We start from the raw sequence: 20,430 nt of genomic DNA on the forward strand, positions 1-20,430 counted from the left end.
GGAGATCAGGAAGGGCTGTGGGAATCTGCAAAGGAGTCTCTCAGTGTATAATGTCACAGTCAACATAAAAATACAGGATGATTCAGAAACATTTATTCTGAACTGATTTTCAAATTTGGAAAGAGACAAATTATACACAACATATGGCTGCATGTTGCAGAGTGCCCCTTTTCAGGATGTAGAGTTTGCCAGCCATACACTTTTGCTAAACCTGCATCAAACCATACAAAGTTTGTCATAAGAATTCCTTGCTCCCTAGTGCAATACTTCTGGTCCTTCTTGAAAACCTCACATCACATGAGCTGCAAGGAATATATGCAAAAATACACATGGAAATATAGGTGTAGCCAGGCACATCCATTTATATATATATATGTGTATATGTATTTATATACCTGACAAGCATGAGGCACTAATAAAAATATCACCTGCTTATACAAGACTCCCCAAGATTTGATGAAGAGCTGTGTAATGACTCCAAAGGAGAATCAAAATGATCCTATGTATGTAAAATAAGCAACTAGCAGAAATTAACTCCACAACCTACTGAATAGCCTGGAAAAAATAAACAACCCAGCAAATGCTATTTCTGTGAATATGAAAGATTTTTAAAATAGATTTTAAAGAGAAGCACAAAAAAAAGAGGAAGGAAAAGCCTTAAAAGTGAAATTACAAGAAAACAGGGCAGAGAAAGAAAAGACAAAAAAAAACTTCCTGAAAATGGATGGGGAAGGGAACATACCAACACTGTTCTGTTATTTTTCTATTTCAAGCATTTGAGCAGCCACCACCATGGTCTCTACTTTCACCTGCCTCAGCCACCTGAAAGAGGACTTTCATCCTTTCATCACACCCAGAGAAAACAAATCCTGACTGAGAGATTCCTGAATGAACTTGTCACTGTCCTTCCAGGATCAAGCCACAATTCCCACGGTGAGGGGACTGCAGCATTTGCTCTTCCTCAGCTCTTCCCAGGGCTTAGGGAACAGCCAGCTCTCCAGAGGCATCAGCTGCTGTGACTTTGGGACTTTGGTGACCTGTCTCTTAAAACATTGGGAGTAACTTCCTCTGCTCCCTCAGCCGTGCTCTGATGGAGCCCAGCACATGCCAAAAAAACTGCTTGGCCTTGCACACAGCTTGAGCAACACAAGAGCAGCTGTACTCAGCCAAAGGCAAGGCTCTACTTTCCCACCCCTTATTTATCACTGGCTTATTTCCATCAGCCTTCACAACAATGAATGGCAGAGAGGGGACATTTTCTGGGGCTCTCAGAGCTTTCTGAGCCTGCCTCCACTGGGTCAGACTGACTTCATCTACAGCTGAAGGCCATAAATCTACACAGGCATCTGGTAACAGATCCCATCCCAGGTAAACTCCTGAGACCCAAGGAAGCCTTGTTGTAGCTGATCTTATCTAAGAAAAGTTCCAGCTCAGTGCAGAATTGGAAGCAAAGTGGACCAAGACATCTGAATTACCTAGAACAGTCTGGCTTTAAGCATGATGGGGTTTTTTTTAGCTAATGTACAAGACTTGGGAGCCTTTGAGCTCTACTTTCCAGGCTGTTATAACTTAGACAAGTTACTTTTTATATTTTAACTTTCCAAGCTTTAACTCGGAAATAATGATACTTCCAGAGCAACATTGTTAACTGACTCATTTCTCATAAACATATTAAAATTTGCAGAGGGAGGAGATGGAGAAGGACAGTGCATTAGGGTTATTATGTTATGTTGGCTCTCTCACCAGGCTTTCTATTGAGGGGAGTTTTAAACCAAATACTTGGATCAAATGCCCCATCAATAAAAACCTGGACATCCTCGAAGAGTCCACTTCTTTAGCAAACTCAAATAAAGCAGGTGCCCCTGTGTTTAAGGGGTAAGTGAACACTTGAGTGCACAGAGGTTGATATGAGAGGGTACACTTGTCTGATATGATGTACAGAGGATAAACTGAGTAGGACATAGCAAGATGAGACTGGAGAATATCAGGGTCTTGCATGTACCCAAGAATCAACGATTCTCTGATGATTGGTGACATTTTATATTTTATATTCAGGGTAATTAGGGCATTGATACTCACTAGGAACTCCTCCAAACAGTGGAGGCAAGCAGTGCAGGCAGGCAAAGCAGTGCAGGCAGGCAAAGTGCCAGAGAGACACTTGAGTTGACATGGAATAAATAAAACCATATTTTTCTCCACACATAGAGAACTAAACCACTTGTGCCCATGCAAGATCTCACAATGCTTTCCTTTAGGAAACAAATTTTACTGTGGAACAGAAGCTGTTCCACATATTTCATTTTTTGATGATTAAAGCAAAGTCTCCCTATCAGGGATTACAGATGAAGTAATGTTCTTGAACTCCTGCAAAAATCTTCCTAGAACTGCTAAACACCAGCAATAGTGACCTCTGTCACAAAGCTATCTAAATGTCAGTCATATTTGGCAAAACATAACTTCTAAAGTACTACAGAGCTTTTCATGTAAAAAAGTTTGTATCCATTCCAAAGTTTATTCCACGTACTCTACCCAGCCAAGTGAGGAACTGCAAAAAGGTCAGTGGGGTGAGAGCTTGGTTTGGGCTACAGGCTCCCTTTAGGATTATGAAAGAAACATTGGAAGTGTTAGGGTCAAGACTGCCATGTTTCATACTATAAGCATAACCTCTTCCTCCACAGTCCTGACATGTGGAAGAAAAAGCACAGCTGGATGGCTGATAAATCAAGTTTTGGCTAGGAGGTTACACTCTTTCTTGCCATCTGGCTAGACTTGGCTTTACCACCAAATGGATTTTTGGACTGGTGAGGAAATGAGAAATTCATGACCTGATTCAGAAACTAAAGCTTTGAACAAAGTTTTAGAAAAATCTGCTAATGAGTAACCAGCAGTAGCTCAGTTTATGCTTGACTGAGTTTCTATGATAAGCTTAATGAATACATACACTTGGAAAAGACTTAACCAAGATGGACATTCATGTTCACTCTGCTTTGAAGTTATACCTAAAATCTATACATGTTGTGCCAGCTGCAGCTGCTCTACATATAATTTTCCAACAATAAAAAGTCAAGAGTAAGAAAATATTAAGGCTATTGCCAGAACATATAATTAAAATTCCTTCCCAAAGTTATAAGCTCCTGTACAGCCCAACTATTGTGCTCAAGAACTCCAGGTCCATGCATTGGAGACAAGTCCTCCCCTTCCATTTCTGAGCAGTTCCATAAAATGACACAGTGTTAGACTCATGGACAGCTGTGCTGAAAAATTTAAATAACAGAATGTCCTAGAAAGAAAAATACAAGCTTATTAAGGCCTATTTTTAATTAATTGCCAGATGGAAACAAAGCTTTCTTGAAACTTCTGGAAGCTTCTAGAAAAATTTTAAGCTTTACTCAGAATGGGCCTAGTGTGCAAATTGGGACAGACAAAATAAGGGCTTTTTTGTATGAAGCAGATAGTGATAAATTCTGATACAATGCTCAGAAGAGAAAGTATTAACTAAATCACCATGATAGTTCCAACAATATGTACTACACATAAAAACATGTATGAACCAGTTTGAATCTTCAGCCTCTGCACAAAGGCACACTTTATTTAAATGACTCTTATAAATCCATATAAAGTACAGGACTTAGACTTATAACTGTCTCTTGATCTCATATAGTAACCAGGCTTCTATTTAAACAAAATACAGTCTGTCAGAATTCTGTTTGGCCTTTTTGCTTCTTTGGCTTTACCAGGGGGATGTGAAAGAGAAATGCTGAATGTATTTACTCTGGTCTAGGCACTGTGCCAATACTCACACAGATATTTTAGGTTTTCTGGCTCACAGTGAGTTCAACCTCTTACCTGCCTTCCCATTTAGACCACTGGAAGAAACCAGAGCTCCAGGATTAGTTGTAACACAATCAGAATAGCACAGAGTGAATCATAACATTTCCCATTTAGTACCACTCTAACCTGGATTTGCTCTTCCAGATCTATCAAACGTTTTGCACAGTCCTATTAAATGTGGTAAGATTCATGCTAAGCAGGGCTGTAAAAGTTGTCTGCAAGGAGAGAAAACTTTCAATAGAACATCCAGAAGAAACTTAGATGTTTGTCAAATTGAATTGTTGTAAAATTGAAAAAAAATACTGACATTTTGGCATCAACTGATGAGGCACTTACCAGTACTTTGTTCATTTTTACTTTAGACATTCAGAATTTTAGATGGTTTTTTCTACCATCTCTCTAACCTGCAGAGGGCCACAGTGAAATCTTAGTATTTCTGTCTTGTGCAGAAACATGAGACAGGTCCAGCCCCAGCAATTACACTGATAACAGGAAAAATATTCCCACCAAGGCAAGTAACACTGGGATCACACCCAACATATCTAGTGGTGAGCACCTTGTACAGCTGGAAATCTTTTTGCAGCAGGTTCAGCCACTCCCTGCTCTGCACTGAACAGGCCATTGAAGCCAAAACAATGTTATCTATATAAATGTTACTTGTAGGTATCCACCATGAAACAGCAGGAGCTTGTGGTTCCCATTATCACTAAATATCCCACCCTTGGGCAGCCAAAATCAAAATTTCTGAAAAACCTGACATTCATTCCTAAAGTTTGCCCATGTCTCAGGGATATAAACAAAACTAAAAATCCTTTCCATAATGATGCAACATGGAACTCTGTGAGACTGAGTTTTGTGGTCTTTCCCTTTTGTGATTGTGGTGGGTTCTAGAAACCGTATTTAGAGACAGCAACTACTGCTGGGGGGATACTGCTAAGGAAAGGTTTACTTTTGTTGATATTACAGTGGCTTTCAGAAATCACAGGACTGCAAAAACTGGAATACATATAAATAGAAATCTGATGAGAAAACTGGAAGACTGAGAAACTAGCATCTTTTGGCAACATGCTCAAAATCAGTTTTAGTCAGCAAAGACTAAGTTTAGATGATCACTGTGATGTGAAGTTCCCAGCCCGGTTCCAAGTGACAAACATCACACTATGGTTACAATCCTGCCCGACAAAACAGAAGAGCCACAATGGGCTGTGGTGAGGAATTTTATATGATGAACTTAATTTGTGCTCTGAGCCATGGCTCAGGCTCATGAGTCTTCAGGACTGCCCTCATAATAGCTTTCACAGCACTGAATTTACATAATTTTAAATGAAAGTGCATAAATCTAGCTCTTTGGAAAACTGTCCTATCTTCCTGCATTCTCACTTTCCTGCCATGCTATGAGCAATCATATTTCTACAAGTAAATAGTTTTCCATCTTCCTTAACTTTATTATCATTTTCCATTTAAAACACACTCTGGCACAATCAGACTGCTTTTCAGGATCAATCAGGCCTGGTAAGAACAAGTATCTATCCTGGAGAAAAAGCAATTGCATTGGCACAATCAAGTTACTAATGATGGGTCCATTATACAATCAACAAATTGGTGTTTCTGCTGCCTGCCCTCTCTGGCCTCCCTCATAGTTCTTGGTTCACTTAATACATTTGTGATTCGTTCCTACCAGAAGCCAAGCCATGAGGATGATGAGTAAATGGATAAAGTAAACATTTTGATTTTTACCAAGTGTGTTGCATTGTGCTGATTACTAATTAAAGCTGTTGCATTTCACTGCAGAAACACCTACTTTTCAGCATAAGTGGACCTTGCAGGCAGACATGAACATTCAGGTGTCCTGCATATCAGTTGCTGTAAATCTCTTATTTTCTGTTCTCTTATTATAAAAAGTCTTTTCATCTCCAGGGGATTATGAATCCCAGCATGGCAGGTATCTTCCGTGTTTAGCTAAAGTTCCACTATATAATAAAGTATAAATCTACATATTTTACCTTATGAATCTCACTGACTTTACAAACTTCCTTTTCATTTACTTATAATTTCATATTGGTCCCATCCAATAGCATAAATATTACATTTTCAGGCTCATATGACCAGGTGTTCATCCCTCTCTCCCTTTTTTTTACCCAGTTTTTTTTCAGATTCTAAGCAGAATACCTCAGCACAACAGTTCTTGAGAGGACATTCTGGTTTTCATTATGACTAAAACGCTTCATATATGTAATTTTATTCTATTTTATTTATTCTACATATTTGATCTGGGGAGCACCTCAGCCTACTCTGGATTAGACAACACAGTATGGAAGAAAGTCAGGTAGATATTTAACTCTTCTGCAGCAGAATGTACTTTGCAGTGCCACTGGCATGCTACACTGATAATTAATTCAAGTTTCCCATTTCTAATATTTAGGCAATACCAACTAACTAGAACCAAAAATTAACAGATCATTTCAAGCTAGCTCAGTAATAAATTCCCACTACCTGTTACAATCCATCGTTGCTGAGGTCCACATCCCCAGATAGCCACAAAAGCCTCTAGAGGTAAATATTAAAAAAAAAAACAAAACTAAAATTATCTGGCAGAGGCAAACTGGAGCAGAAGATTCCTGTTGTGGGAGTTCTCTCTCCTATGCAACATGTACATTCCCAAAGAGCAAGCCCAGGCACATTTGTTTTTAACAGCCGTTTCCACACTCAGACACATTTCTATTCCCCCCTCCCTGCTTCTGCTTTTGTATTTCATCCTCCACAGCAGCAAGGAGTGGAAGTGGCTGGCCCTGCCTGTCCACGTTGTTCTCAGACATTTCTCTCCCCTGGTGAGCTCTGAAGTCCGTGCAGTATTTGCCATGGCTTGGAGGCCTTTTGCAGCACAGCAGGCAGGGGCAAGGGGAGAAAGTTGGTCCTGGTTACAACTATCTAGGACAGCAGGACTCAAATTACCATGGATTGATCTCTTAGCACAAGAGCTCAGGTGATTGGATTTTAAATTACTTAGTCTTGCAACCAAAACAAACCTCAAGCACCCCCAGAAATGAAAAACAGATACAAGGTCAAAGTTTGAGAGATACAAGTCAGCTCCTTGTTCTGTTTATTTTGTGACATTAAAACACAGGATATGAAAATGAAAATAATCTTAACAGAGCTAGAAACTAAAGCCAGATGTTTTAACATCAGGCAGAAGCATATTCATAATCTGTTGGGGTTTTTTCTGAAATAATTAACTATCTTTTGCATTTCCATCACAGCTCATTTCTCTGCAATGTGAGTAATTTGCCATCTTGTAAATACACACTGAATTCATTCAGTTTAAAGTAAACAGCTGCACACAGGGCAGCTTCACTTCACACACACACACACACACAGGCTCTGCACTTGTGTCCTTACATGCTTTTTAAATTAACCTAGTCAAGTGCACAGAACACTCAGGACCATAAAACAGAATCAAAGGTACCTCCTGCTCTCTGGAAATGAATTCTTAGAAATATCTTCTCTGAAAACGGGTGTTTCCTTAGCATGAATACTTAATATCTCCTCTCGTTTTTTTGTTGCTCATGTTCAGAGAAATTAGATTTTATCATTCCTTGAAGAGAACGTGATTCCCAGATTTATCTCCAGATGTTCAGCCTGCATTCCCACTCCCATCCATTACTCCCATCCATCCACTCCTCACTGCCACTGACAGTACCAGCCTTCACTATTTGTGTGTGTGCCTCTTCCTCACTTACTTCAACCCAAATACATGCAGGGCTAAAAAACTCATTCTACAACTGATATGTGAAGAGAAATTTCAAAGACTAAGTTGGTTACCCCATCAGCTTCTCCCAATCTAAGGAGTTCCCCTGTGTCCTCCTGTCTCTCTCCAGTGACCTTGACAAGCAACAGCCCATAAAATAACATCAACACCAACCTGCAAAACTGCCACCTTCAGACCTAAATACCCATAAACATGATGACAAAAAATATGTCCAGATTATGAAAGTGAAATATACTTTCCTTTTAAAATATTTATATTTGATAGTGATTTTTGTATTACTATCAACAGTAAGTGTACACACATTAAATGCCTTCAGTAGTTCACAGCACATTTTGAACGTTTATGCAGGTAAAAAAATATATAAATAATAAATGTTCCCAAATCTTAAATGAGTGCAGCTTTTTCTCTAGTTACATTGAAAAGAGAGCAGATAAAGAAAATTATTTCTGAAATCTTTATCATAAGTAAGAGTTGCTCACTCTTAGTCAAACTTAAGGCTGAACACAGACTGTCGTGTGTCACAACAGCTTGCACTGCACTAATTATCAGTATTAGTTTCAGTCTTTATTATCAACAGAGCAGCTAATCTTACCTCTTCCCAAATTACTTCCTGGTATTACTTTCAATCTCTATTCTATAAAAAAACAAGCTTCTGACTTGGTTTCTTGGGGAGTGGAGGAGGGCTTCGTTTTAGCTATCAGGTGCAAGGGAATGTTATTGGGAGTGGAAAAGCAGGAAAATCAGCTTCTGGTTTGTAATAGAAATATAAATAGCAGAGGGGGAAGAATGGCATCTTGAAAGCTGGAAAGATGTAAAGCTCAGTTTTCAAGTGTACTTATGGACAGCCTGATGCAGGCAGACTAGGACAAACTTCAAATATTGCAAAAGGACTTGAAGTATTCAAATTCTTTTAAAAATCCCATCTCTTTGGATTACTAGGTTTCCAAACACTTTTTTTTTTCTCAAAGATAAATCTTATGAGTGGCACTTCAACTAAGCTTAAGTTATGTGTTGTTCTCAGATGTTTGGATTTCAGATTTATAAGAAGATGGACATCAGAAGTGAAAGGGTTACTGAGGCTTACCAAGTTACCACTCATTTGTTTTACCTGTTAATGTGCACAATCAAAATAAAACACGTTGGCTGGCTAATAAGGCATAGCAAAGCACCATTTCTTATTCAGAATTGCAGTGAGATAGAAGGATGCACATGTTCTGTTAATAAAGCCAAACTGGGGAACAGCTGCTTGGTTTGCCTTAGTGACTTGGTTGAGGTCCACCAGCACAGCTGATGAATCCTGGGTGAAAAACATTCTTGTCTTCCTAAGGAATGCAGACTAGCTCAGTACTCTACATGGCAGGTTTCCTCTTTTACTGACTTCAGCACTTTACAGGTGAAAGAAAGACTCCACAGGTCTGCACTGCTGAAAGGAGACATAAGTCTTCAAAATACACAACACAGAAAAAATAATTGAAATGATGGCAGTTTTTTAATGACTGGTATAAATTTATAAAGAAAAATGCTGGCATGTAGCCTCCTGCCTCTGCATAGCTTAGAGTTTATAGAGTCATTCTCAAACACAAAAACATACAAGGAAAATGTATCATTAATCATCATCCAACTAAAAGAAGTCTATTAAGTTAGTATGCACATTTAACATCAACCCAGGGCCAGGGATCAGACCCAGCCAGCACGGGTTTAGGAAGGGCAGGTCCTGCCTGACCAACCTGATCTCCTTTTATGATCGGGTGACCCGCCTGGTGGGTGAGGGGAAGGTGTGGATGTGGTCTACCTGGACTTCAGCAAAGCCTTTGACACCGTCTCCCACAGCATTCTCCTGAAAAAGCTGTCAGCCCACAGCTTGGACAGGGGCACTCTGCGCTGGGTTAGGAACTGGCTGGAGGGCTGGGCCCAGAGAGTGGTGCTGAACGGTGCTGATCCAGTTGGCAGCCGTTCACCAGTGGTGTCCCCCAGGGATCAGTGTTGGGCCCAGTTCTGTTTAATATCTTTATTGACGATTTAGATGAAGGGATTGAGTCCATCATCAGCAAATTTGCAGATGACACCAAGCTGGGGGGAAGTGTAGACCAACTCGAAGGCAGGAGGGCTCTGCAGAGGGACCTGGACAGACTGGAGAGCTGGGCCGATTCCAACGGGATGAGGTTCAACAAGGCCAAGCCCCGGGTCCTGCACTTTGGCCACAACAACCCCATGCAGCGCTATAGGCTGGGGACAGAGTGGCTGAGAGCAGCCAGACAGAAAGGGACCTGGGAGTCTGCATTAACAAGAAACTGAACATGAGCCAGCAGTGTGCCCAGGTGGCCAAGAAGGCCAATGGAATCCTGGCCTGTATCAGAAACAGCGTCACCAGCAGGTCCAGGGAGGTGATTCTTCCCCTGTACTCAGCGCTGGTGAGGCCACACCTCGAGTACTGTGTCCAGTTCTGGGCCCCTCAGTTTAAGAAGGATGTAGAGGTCCTGGAACAGGTCCAAAGGAGGGCAACCAGGCTGGTGAAGGGACTCGAGCACAGGCCCTATGAGGAGAGGCTGAGAGAGCTGGGGCTGTTCAGCCTGAAGAAGAGGAGGCTCAGGGGAGACCTCATTGCTGTCTACAACTACCTGAAAGGAGGCTGTAGCGAGGTGGGAGCTGGACTCTTTTCACAGACGACCTTCAACAAGACAAGAGGACACAGTCTTAAGTTGTGCCAGGGGAGGTTTAGGTTAGATATTAGAAAGAATTTCTTCACGGAGAGGGTGATTAGGCTATGGAATGGACTGCCCGGTGAGGTGGTAGATTCTCCGTCCCTGGAGACATTTAAAAAAAGACTGGATGTGGCACTCAGTGCCATGGTCTAGCAACTGCTCCGGTGGGTCAAGGGTTGGACTTGATGATCTCTGAGGTCCCTTCCAACCCGGCTAATTCTATGATTCTATGATTCTATGAACCAGGGGAAATTTTAACATCAAATAAAAGGGGAAAGAGAACAGCTGAATAACATCTTCCATCTCCCATTTATTTCAGGCTATAAATTTTATCTTTATGAATAATGTTGGCTCAACTTTTCAGACAGCAGAATCTTTTCCTCTTTCCATAAAAATGTAGAGCTTATCTAACCTCAGTGGAAGGAGTACCCAAGAAGTGTCAAGAATAGTGTCAAGACCTGGAAGGAAAAGTTAGTGGAGTGCAGGTATGGAGACAGGATGCCTGCAAACTCTCTGAAGGGTGATGTAGGTTGAATGTGGTGATCAAGTGCTGTTTCAGGTGTCCCAAACCCCACCTGCTTGAGTTTATAGATGACTGCATGCTAAAAGGCTGCAGATGCCTTGTTTCAAGAACCCTACAACTGATGGGCCACCAGCAAAACAAACACTAACATTCACAACTTTCAGCAACAACATGAGCCACATGGAGAGTGTAATAATTAGGCACACTCACTGAAGTATCACTTCTGATGCTGGCATTTAATATAGTCTCTTCTGATTTATCTATTATCCTCAACCCTTGATCTTCCTGATCAGGCTGCCAAAAGAGTCCTAATAGTGTTATTTTAGGACATGGCATGACTGTCCATAGATATTTGACTGGAATATTTAACAGGTATTTTCAAAAGGCATAAGGAAAAAATACTCTCCACCACTGCTGACTTAGGCTGAGCTTGTACATGGATCCTTTTGGGATGAATCCTATAGGAAGAAGAATGGACTTATTACTAAGGTAACTGAACTAGTTCTCAAGATTCATGGGTTCAACAGTAACATTCCTGTACAACATGAAGCTATTTGCTTAAATTCCAACCATCTGCTTGAATATCAATACTGCAGGGACACCATTTCCTCTCACACACATCCAGCCTATACCATCTATCAAGGTTTTAAATACTTCAGAGATTTTGTCTTTACTAACATACATATTCTTATGTGTGCATAGACATCCACCTTAATAGCACTCAGTTATGGGTGAAAAGACAACCTGGAAAGTTACTTCAGTATTTCAATGTGGCACACTAGTAAGTTAAAAGTAGATCATAGTTTACCAGTCACTGTGTTAAAACAATGAAAAGGTAAAAAAAAATAATATTATCATTGGTTTATCTTTTATGTGTGGAATATTCTTTTCAAATCACAAGCTTCAGCCATTCATCAATGCAAAGCTTACATCAAGGACTCTGTTCAACTTCAGGCAATAAGCAGATAGAGATCTAGATAGTGATACAGTTCCCTCCCCCCTGACCTGTCTTTCCTCATGCCTCTTGGTTCAGATCAGACTTCCTACACAGAAACCATGATTGATACTCAGTAACAGCAAATCCCCCTCTAATTAATTTATGCAAAAGGAATGACAACTCATGATGAAAACCACATTCTAGAAGATGCAATGCTCTGTTGAGAAGCTGGCAAACTCCCATACATATTATGGTAACACTTGACTAAACACATTTTTTAATTTTTTCTTTACTGTTCCCTTCCTCCACATGCCTTGTGGGGACCACTGTGTCCAGTTTCTACTCCCATCTCAGAGCACACTTTTCCCAGAAGTCTCTACACTACTTGGCCAAATCCAGTTTCACTCTTCAAGGTGGACACGAGGCTTTTGGGAGAAGATCCAGCCAACTGTGGAGTTAAATTCAATTTGCTTGTGTAGAGGCTGAACAGTATTTAATCTCAATGAGCTTTCAACTTGCCCAAGTGCATCCCTTCAGAGCAATGAAAGGTGTCCCAAACCCCACCTGCTTGAGTTCTGTGAATGAAGTTGTGCAATGAAGTTGTGCAGTCTCTGTCCTTGAAGATATTAAAAATCTGATGGGACACATTCCTGAGCAACCTGCTCAGGAGGAGGACTGGACTAAACAGTCTCCAGAGGATTATTTCTACCTTAACTCTTCCAGGATTCTACAAAAACACTTGCCAGTAGTCACATCTTTCAAAGGCCACAGCACCAAAATCAAGATGATGCAAGCTTAGCAAACATATTAAGTGTGCAACTAAAGGCATAGAACAGTCCCAAAGCTGTGGAAACTTGTCAAAGATTATGTCTAGGCAGCAAAAATACAGTCACTGTGATACACTTCAGGATTCTGCACACAATTCCTGGTGTCTTGTCTGATTTTTGTCTAGAGTCCATTCAAAATAAGTGACATGCAGGTAACAATCCACCTTCTCCACTAGACAGGTGACCTGTTTAGTCCATAACATCCTCACCACAACACCTCTTCTATCAATTCCTTGCCTGCAATGCAATGTTTCTTCATGCTCAACGTTTAGCCCAGGTATTGATTTCTCTAATTCATCAGAAAACATTTCCAAACTTATCTAAACGAATCACCAGGCACACAGCTTCCACAAACAATATCAAAACCTCAGTGATGCATGGAAGACCACAAGTAAACCTACAACCAAGCAAATCCTGTGTTTTGTAGCACAGCAAACCAATACTCTGACCACTCAGCTCTTCTTTCTTCAACTTGCAGCAGAGTATTTTCTTATTCTCACTTTTGCAGCAGCATTACCAGGTGAAAAGATGACTGCAGATTGCACAATGCCTGCTGGGAATAAATGATGATAAAGGCTTCATAGTATGACAGTTAATGCTTAGAATGCACACACTTCCTCCTCGTGAAGCTGCAGATCTATAAATGTGCTCTCCAGCAGCTTAAAAAAATGCATATAGCCCCATCACCCTGATTGCAGAAATAGATTAAGTCTTCAGCTTCTGACTTAGGTTCTGAGTTTGGAGCCCAAGCTCACAGGTGCCCTTTGCAATAATGACCATAAAGTCTGCACAGTCATGGTGGGTGATATAAATGACAAGCATGAAACAAATACTGCAATCCATTTACTATGCATCCCACTAAGTCAAGCTTACATAATGTAATTTACTGTCATGCCAAATTATATGAAAATTTAAAGGACTCTATATACGACTCCATGAATCCTCAGTGTCAAAAAATGAAGTAACATGTTATGGTTTGGTTCTCTATTGAGTAAAGGATGTTTTCATGCTCAAAGATTTTATATGTAGGTCTATGCAAGCATTTTAAGAGAAATTGTATTAGAGAAGCAAACACTAAACTGCAGCATTACATTCCAGTTCTACAAATGCCTAAAGAATAAACACAAAAATCAATTTGCAGCAGAAATTGTCATATTCACCAGTGTTTTGAGTACAAAAAATAGTTGAGTAGCCGCATAACACTGTATCACCAAACCACCAATAATATTTTATACTTACTGATGGCATCTTACATTCATGTGTATACATAAGTTCTCCCTTCCAGGAGAAAAAACCATACACCATACATATTCAAGATACATTCCAGATGCTTTTTCTTTTTGTCCTTGAGGACATACCCAAGTCTTCCTGTTTGTTGGGCTATAACACTTTCTCCAGTGAGTCTACAGTGTGAACAACAGTAGAAAACTGAGCCAGGAGTCCTCTGCAACCAGATCAGGCCCTGAGAGCAGGCTAATTGTTGAAGGCTGATGATCAGTCAAGGGTAACATAGCCCACAAAGGGGTATTTCTGTGCCAGACAGACTTACTCTGTGACACCTCCTGTCTGCTACTGATGTCATCTTGATGCTTCATTTCTCTGTAACCAGCTCTGCTCTTTCATTATTCCCTAAGCATGAGATGCCTGTTGATGCAAATTCAGCTCTTCTTCAAAGGGATGAGAATTATATGTGGTACTTCACTCAAAATGAATACCCATAATTTGGTCTACCAACAGCCATGCTGACACAGTTTTGGCTTCTTTCTATCCCACTCAGCCCTGCTGAGCCAGCACATGACTGTCCATGGATACCAGTAAAATCATTGTTGAATCCTATCTTCAGGGTCAAATTTGGCTTTCAGTCACATCTGAGAAGCTCCCCTGAAGGCAATGTGGTGCTCAGGTGAAACTGGGTTAAACCTTGCAGCTTTGTGAACAGACTCTGGAATATCCCAGATGAAGATCACTACTCATGATCTTCTAGGAGCATGACATTTTCTTCTGCTTCAGTAATTCTCAATACCAGGACAGTCTGTGTAACCTTCCAGGAGAACAAGAGGCTCCCTTTCCACATTTCTGTGAGGTTTCTTCCACATTCACAGCTTGTTCCTCCAATGAAATACACACTCCTCTGAGGCCACAGTCCTCCCAGGGCTCACAGGTATAAATAGAGGAGGTTGGATGAGACCAGTTATTAGCAAAATCTTCTTACAGAAAGAGTGGTGTTTTAAAGAAGCAGTATTTTTATTAAGCAGATGATAATTTATTATGCTTTAAACCCCAAAAGACTAAGTGCTTCTTTAAATACAGTGGCAGCTATTATGACTGCAAACATGGATCCTTTCTTTTTCCCTTCAAATAAATTCAAAGTGCAATCTCAAAGCTCCTGAGTAAACACCTCTTGCCCTTTCAGATCCTTAAATATAACAACCCTTTAGAGAGGAATCCAGATTTAAACTTCAAGGCTACAGAGACTCAGGACAACTCAGAATCTGCCCTATGAGAGCAAGGGGCAGGATAGTTGCAGGTTTAATTTTATGGAAACATTTCTCTCTCCTCTGTTTCCCTCTGCCCCCACCTTCTTTTGCTAAGAAAACAAACTTTTTTTTATTCATACATCACACTGGAAGCTTATTCCCTCATCTTTTTTGAAAGAATTTACCAGCTTATTCCTCACCTGCAGTTTCCTAAAGGGATCATCAGGCTAAAGTACTCTTTCTCATCAGTCCATGCAGCAATGACTGGGAGAAAAGAAGCACCCTGCAAAACCTGTGACAGAACAAAATCATTTCACGGTGATTTATTAGGCATAGAGCCATTAATGACTTTGCAAATGTGGAAAGCAAGAGACAGGGGCAGAGCCAACACACTGTCAGAACATCATTGTTGTCTATCGAGTTAGAAATATTTAAGCCATCTGATGTTTCAGCCTGGCATCCCAACATAATAATAGGCCTGGAAACAGCAATAAATTTGCACATTGAGGAGTCTGTTCAAAACCACAGAGGTTGACAAAGAAGTGGGGGAAAGTCTGCAGAGACATTTGTTTGTGTGACATTGAAAATAAAGGATTGTGATCTCCAAGAGCATCCTTCCAGTGTATCAACTCTGCTGTCAGGGCTGAAGTACCAGCAACAGCCACTTCACTGAACAGAAAGATGTTTTCATATTCATTTGCAGATGTTAATTTTGTCCTTAATGTGAAAAAACCTCTTTGTTCTTTTGAATAAAAAGTCACCTTGTGATGTGTTTGGGAAAAATCCAAGGAAGTGCCAAGGTTTTGCAATTCCCACCTGCTGGGAGCAGCAGGTGCTTGGCACTTGCCACGGTGAAACTCTTGAGACAGGTTCTACCCTCAGTTGCACGAGTTTGAATACAACATAACTTTGCTGGCACTGACTGAATTTTCCCAGCTGAAATTCAAAATAAGCAAGAGCAGAAGTTCTCTTTTTTTTTCAGCAACATGGGATTACAAAGCTAACATTAACATTAGAACTGATCAGTTTTGTGAGATGACAAAAGAACATTCTGATCTCACTGCTGGGAACTCCTACTCAGCAGACAATTGCATCCTGTCTTAGAATGGAGTTTTTAAACCATTGAAAGCAATGTGCAAGCACTGTCTTATAATGGCTTGAAAGGGAATTCTATAATGCTGACGTCTTCATATTACAGATGAGAGCCATAAAGAGAGAAAATGTTTCTATCCAAATCTGTAGCTGCTTGCAGGGATATTTGGACCAGAAATTTCCATTCAGGCATCTTCAGTTTCAAGACTTCAGAACATGTTGGGAAAGACAGAGGAAGATTTGACCTCTACTAGAAAAGCCCCTGCAATTACATTATGGTCAATCTAAACTACTTGTTTGTTGGTAAGTTGTGGATTTGCAAAGGAAAAAAACCAAACAAAACAACCAAAATGTTGTTCAATCAGTCCAACAGTTTAGCAAATACTTCCCTGCCACACTAACAGAATGCAGTGGCCTTCACTGTACTGTTGGCTCTGAACAACAAGTCAAGAGCAGCTGGGAAACCCAACTGGCAAGAACTAAGTGGTCTACCACTATTCCCAGAAGCAAATTCCCACTAATTTTTGCCAAAGAAGACTCTGCACAGAAAGAAAGTGAAAATAGAGTGTTTCCAGACTTTTTGTATTGTGCCTTGTTCTTGCTTGAGAAGGATGTACCTGAGATTTGCCCTGGAGTGTTCCCAGTCACAAAACCTGCTTTCTTATATCAGTCTATTTTTTACCATTGTCACAGGCAAACCCGAAAAATAAAAATATTCCTTTTAGTTATGCCTATTATTCCACAATCTTGTAACCTTACTGTAGAATGTTTTATATAATATTTTTCTTCCCTCACAATATTTGTCATTATTTTTTCAGTCAGCATCTCTAAATAACTAATAAATAAGTTTTAGGGTAGCCTGCTTCTCAACAATACCTTTTGTCCCATTGCTTTCTCTTTCAGAATCAATTCCTCTCTCCCCTCCTACTCAGACCTTTTTAGTCCTTCTCTTGTTCCTAATTTGAAGATCTCAATGAGCAGGAATTACATGCCTCAGCAATAAACATGATCTCACAGCAAAACAAAGAAGAGGATGAACAAAATAAAAATTACTGTCTGGTGAAAGCTCCCTTGACTACTACAGCTACACTGACAGGCGCCACTGAAATAATAGGAATGATGCTTCAAAACAGCAGCCAACAACATGTTATGAAAGAGAGAAAAAAAAAAAACCAACATTCTAAATGGATCTTTTCAAATGCAGATTCCACTGTCAAATAAGGAGAATGTGAAAAATGTTCCTTCTTAGAGCACAGTCATATTTAAACTCTGCCAATAACAGAAAACCACGAAAAACATGAATACAACCTGGAAGATCCTGGGCCAAATAGTCCATTAAGTGATGCAGAATGGAACAAAAGGATCATATTTTGGGGATGGAGAGGAAGGATGGAAGGTGTTATCTCATTACCAAATCTTGAATTGCTGCCAACTGAATAAACAATGAAACTCATGTCGATTTAAGTGTAATATCAGACATTTGCAGACCTGTATGTGAATAACTACCACTACCTAGGTGACAAACTGCATAGCAAAGAAGCCAAGAGATTGTTGAACATGAAAAATTGTGGCCCACTACTAATGGTCTTCTATCCAAGACAGAACTAAGGCAACACTCAAAGAAAGATTGTCTACAGCCTTAAGGAAGCATTTAGGAAAAAGCAGTAGTCTTCCTCTGTCAGTAATTCTTACGTGAGAACAAGTTATTAAAGCCCTTTTCTCACTTTATCTTCACAACCATAAAATGAGGAAAATTCCTGTAAGTGCTGGTGAGCTATCTGGCAGTTAGAAGATATTTCAAAAGCACCAGATGGATCCTGTAAAATCCTGCAGTAAACCCTGCATCTCCCAAGCCACCTGTGGCTCTTCAGCAGACAAAAAATGCAGCTTCTTGAATCAGGCATAAAGATCCCACTTGACAGAAGTCCCCAACTAGGGACAGAATTCAGAAGTGGGGGAGTATGGAAAGAGATGGCAGAAGCAATGCAGCAGGCAGAGTGGACAGGAATAAGATGCCCAGGATGAGTGGTGCTTTGGTGTGGTACATCTTATTTTCTTGGTATTTTACATCCCTATTGTGACATAGTACTGGTACCATGGCAAAGATTGTATCTTTAAAACTCCAGTCACAAATTCATAGATGACATCCATGTTAGGAGAAACAGACTTCTTCCTCCTCGTACTGAATGCACTCAGAGCTCCAGAAGTTTGGCTTAGGCTTGCATTCCTCTCCAGTGAAAAATTAAATCTCCAGAAGAGCCATGTATTTCTCCTCCATTTTATTCCACACACTCAAGACACCTAACAACTCTGCTTTGACTTCTTATTTTGCCATAAAACAAAGAAAAAAACTTCAAACCAGAAATATATTGAGATATATTTTTACTCCCTGGTGGCCTGGCAGAGACCCATGTAGGACTGTTTCCCACTTTTATATAGTGATATCTAACAACCCACGACAACAACAACAAAAAAATGCAAACAAAACCCCCAAACAATCAAAAACCAACCAACCCACCAAACAGACAAAAAACCAGAAAACCAAGACAGATTGCACATAACAAAAAAGATACAGGGACTCAGCTATTTCTCATCAGAAGCAATGAAACCAAAAGCACATCAGGACACGAATAAACAAACTGAATAGTTGCATAGATAAAAAGAACATCCTGACAGTAGAGAAAAACAATATTAAAAGTTTTGAAAGGCATGAAAACTCTGAAGACAGAGCCAGCCTTTATTTCCACTGGGAACAGAAAGAAACTTTTTGGTCTGAGGTTATTCTGGATCTATAGGCTGTATTTTCTTGCTTGTTTCTTTATAATGTGAATATACAAAACAAAACAGGGCCAGTGAACAAACTGCACAGCTCACTAATCTGCTCCACCGTGGCAATGAAGCTGTTCCTGCTCTCTCGGCAATAAACACACTGCTTGTGTACACATCAGTCCTAGGAAATTCAGCTGTGGATCGGTTTTGCGAGTGAGAGGAGTCAGATTAAACACCGATTCAGCCACAACGCACGGACAGTTCCCAGAGCCAAACCTGGGGATGTCGAGCTTAGCATTTGGGGGTGAACATTCCTTTTCCTAAACCGTACTGTGAATCTGCAGGTGAAAAGGATGAGAGACACTGAGCCAAGCCCACAGCCCAGGACAGGGAGCAGTGGTGCAGCCGCTTATCCACACTCCTTGGTCCCACGGACACGGCGCACCCTGAGCTCCCAGCACCACACCGGGGGCAGAGACCAGGGGACCCCCCATGCTCCAACCCACCTCAGGTGTGGAGGACTTCCCTGGTGCACAGGCTGCACCCTTCAGTCCAACATCCCCCAAACTCCAGACCTCCGCGCCAGGAAACACCTTCCCTGCCTTTCGCTGCGCTGCATGGCAGAGGAAAACAAACCCCAGCGCCCAAGCCCCGCCAGCTGCCGAAGCGGAGGAAGCGCAAGGAGCCACTTACGGGGATGTGCACTCGCAACATGAGTTTCTTCTGGCTGGAGCTTTTCCTGCTGCTGCTGGAAGCATCTTTCTTCTTGTCCATGGCAGTGCTTCCCATCCCTTCACCCAAGCCCGGTGCTAGAAGATAGATCTAAAGAGGGAGGCTCCTTTGCCACCTCTCCCCACCGTCCCACCGGCCGCAGTTACTCCACGCTCCTTATTTTCTTTTTCCTCGTTTCTTTTTTTTTCCCCTTTTTTTTAGCTTTTTTTTTTTCTTTTTTCTTTTTTTTTTTTCCTTTTTTAAAATGTCCTTAGGAAATAGGGGGAACGGGGAGGACTTGGTGGGGGGTGGACGGAGGAGGGGGGGGACAGAGACAGGGGGAAAGGGGGAGGAGGGAGGATGGGACAAGCAGAGGGAAGGGGAGGAGCTTCTCCAGCTCCGGCCTTTAATCCCAGCAGCGAGGTGTCAGGGGAGACCTTCCCAAGAACATGCGATGACTTTAAAAACGGTGCTGTTTTCCTCGCTCATCCACCCTCTTAAAAATATCCGGAGCAGCCAGGGGGGGTGTGTGTGTGTCAGAAAGTTTCCTTCTCCTTGCCCAGCCTGGCCGCACTCTCCCCGAAATAGAGACAAGAAAGAAAAAAAAAAAAAAAAAAAAACAAAAAAAAAAACCAAACCACCAAAACAACCCGAAAAACACCCTAACGCTACAAAAACCCGAAAAGGGGAAGGCGCTCGGAAGAGGCTCGTGGCACAGCGGCGGCCGCAGGGGAGTCCGGCCCGCGGAGAGGGCGCGGATGCCTGGCGGAGGGGGCGGCTCCGCGCCCCGCGGGC

At 41.2% G+C, this 20,430-nt stretch overlaps 1 protein-coding gene across 2 annotated transcripts in view; it reads right to left on the reverse strand.

The window, feature by feature from the left end:
- Window positions 1-19,982, reverse strand: part of PRKAG2 (protein kinase AMP-activated non-catalytic subunit gamma 2) — a 223,134-nt gene extending 203,152 nt beyond the window's left edge. Inside the window, exon 1 of one of the 2 annotated variants that reach the window (XM_071734667.1) lies at window positions 19,618-19,982. In XM_071734667.1, the coding sequence (XP_071590768.1) occupies window positions 19,618-19,713 (96 nt within the window). In that variant the 5' untranslated portion in view covers window positions 19,714-19,982. The remainder of the gene's footprint in view (window positions 1-19,617) is intronic. The other variant, XM_071734669.1, reaches the window with a different exon arrangement.
- Between the last annotated feature and the right edge of the window lie 448 nt (window positions 19,983-20,430).

The sequence above is a fragment of the Heliangelus exortis genome, chromosome 2, assembly GCF_036169615.1.
Source record: "Heliangelus exortis chromosome 2, bHelExo1.hap1, whole genome shotgun sequence".
Classification (NCBI taxonomy): domain Eukaryota; kingdom Metazoa; phylum Chordata; class Aves; order Apodiformes; family Trochilidae; genus Heliangelus; species Heliangelus exortis.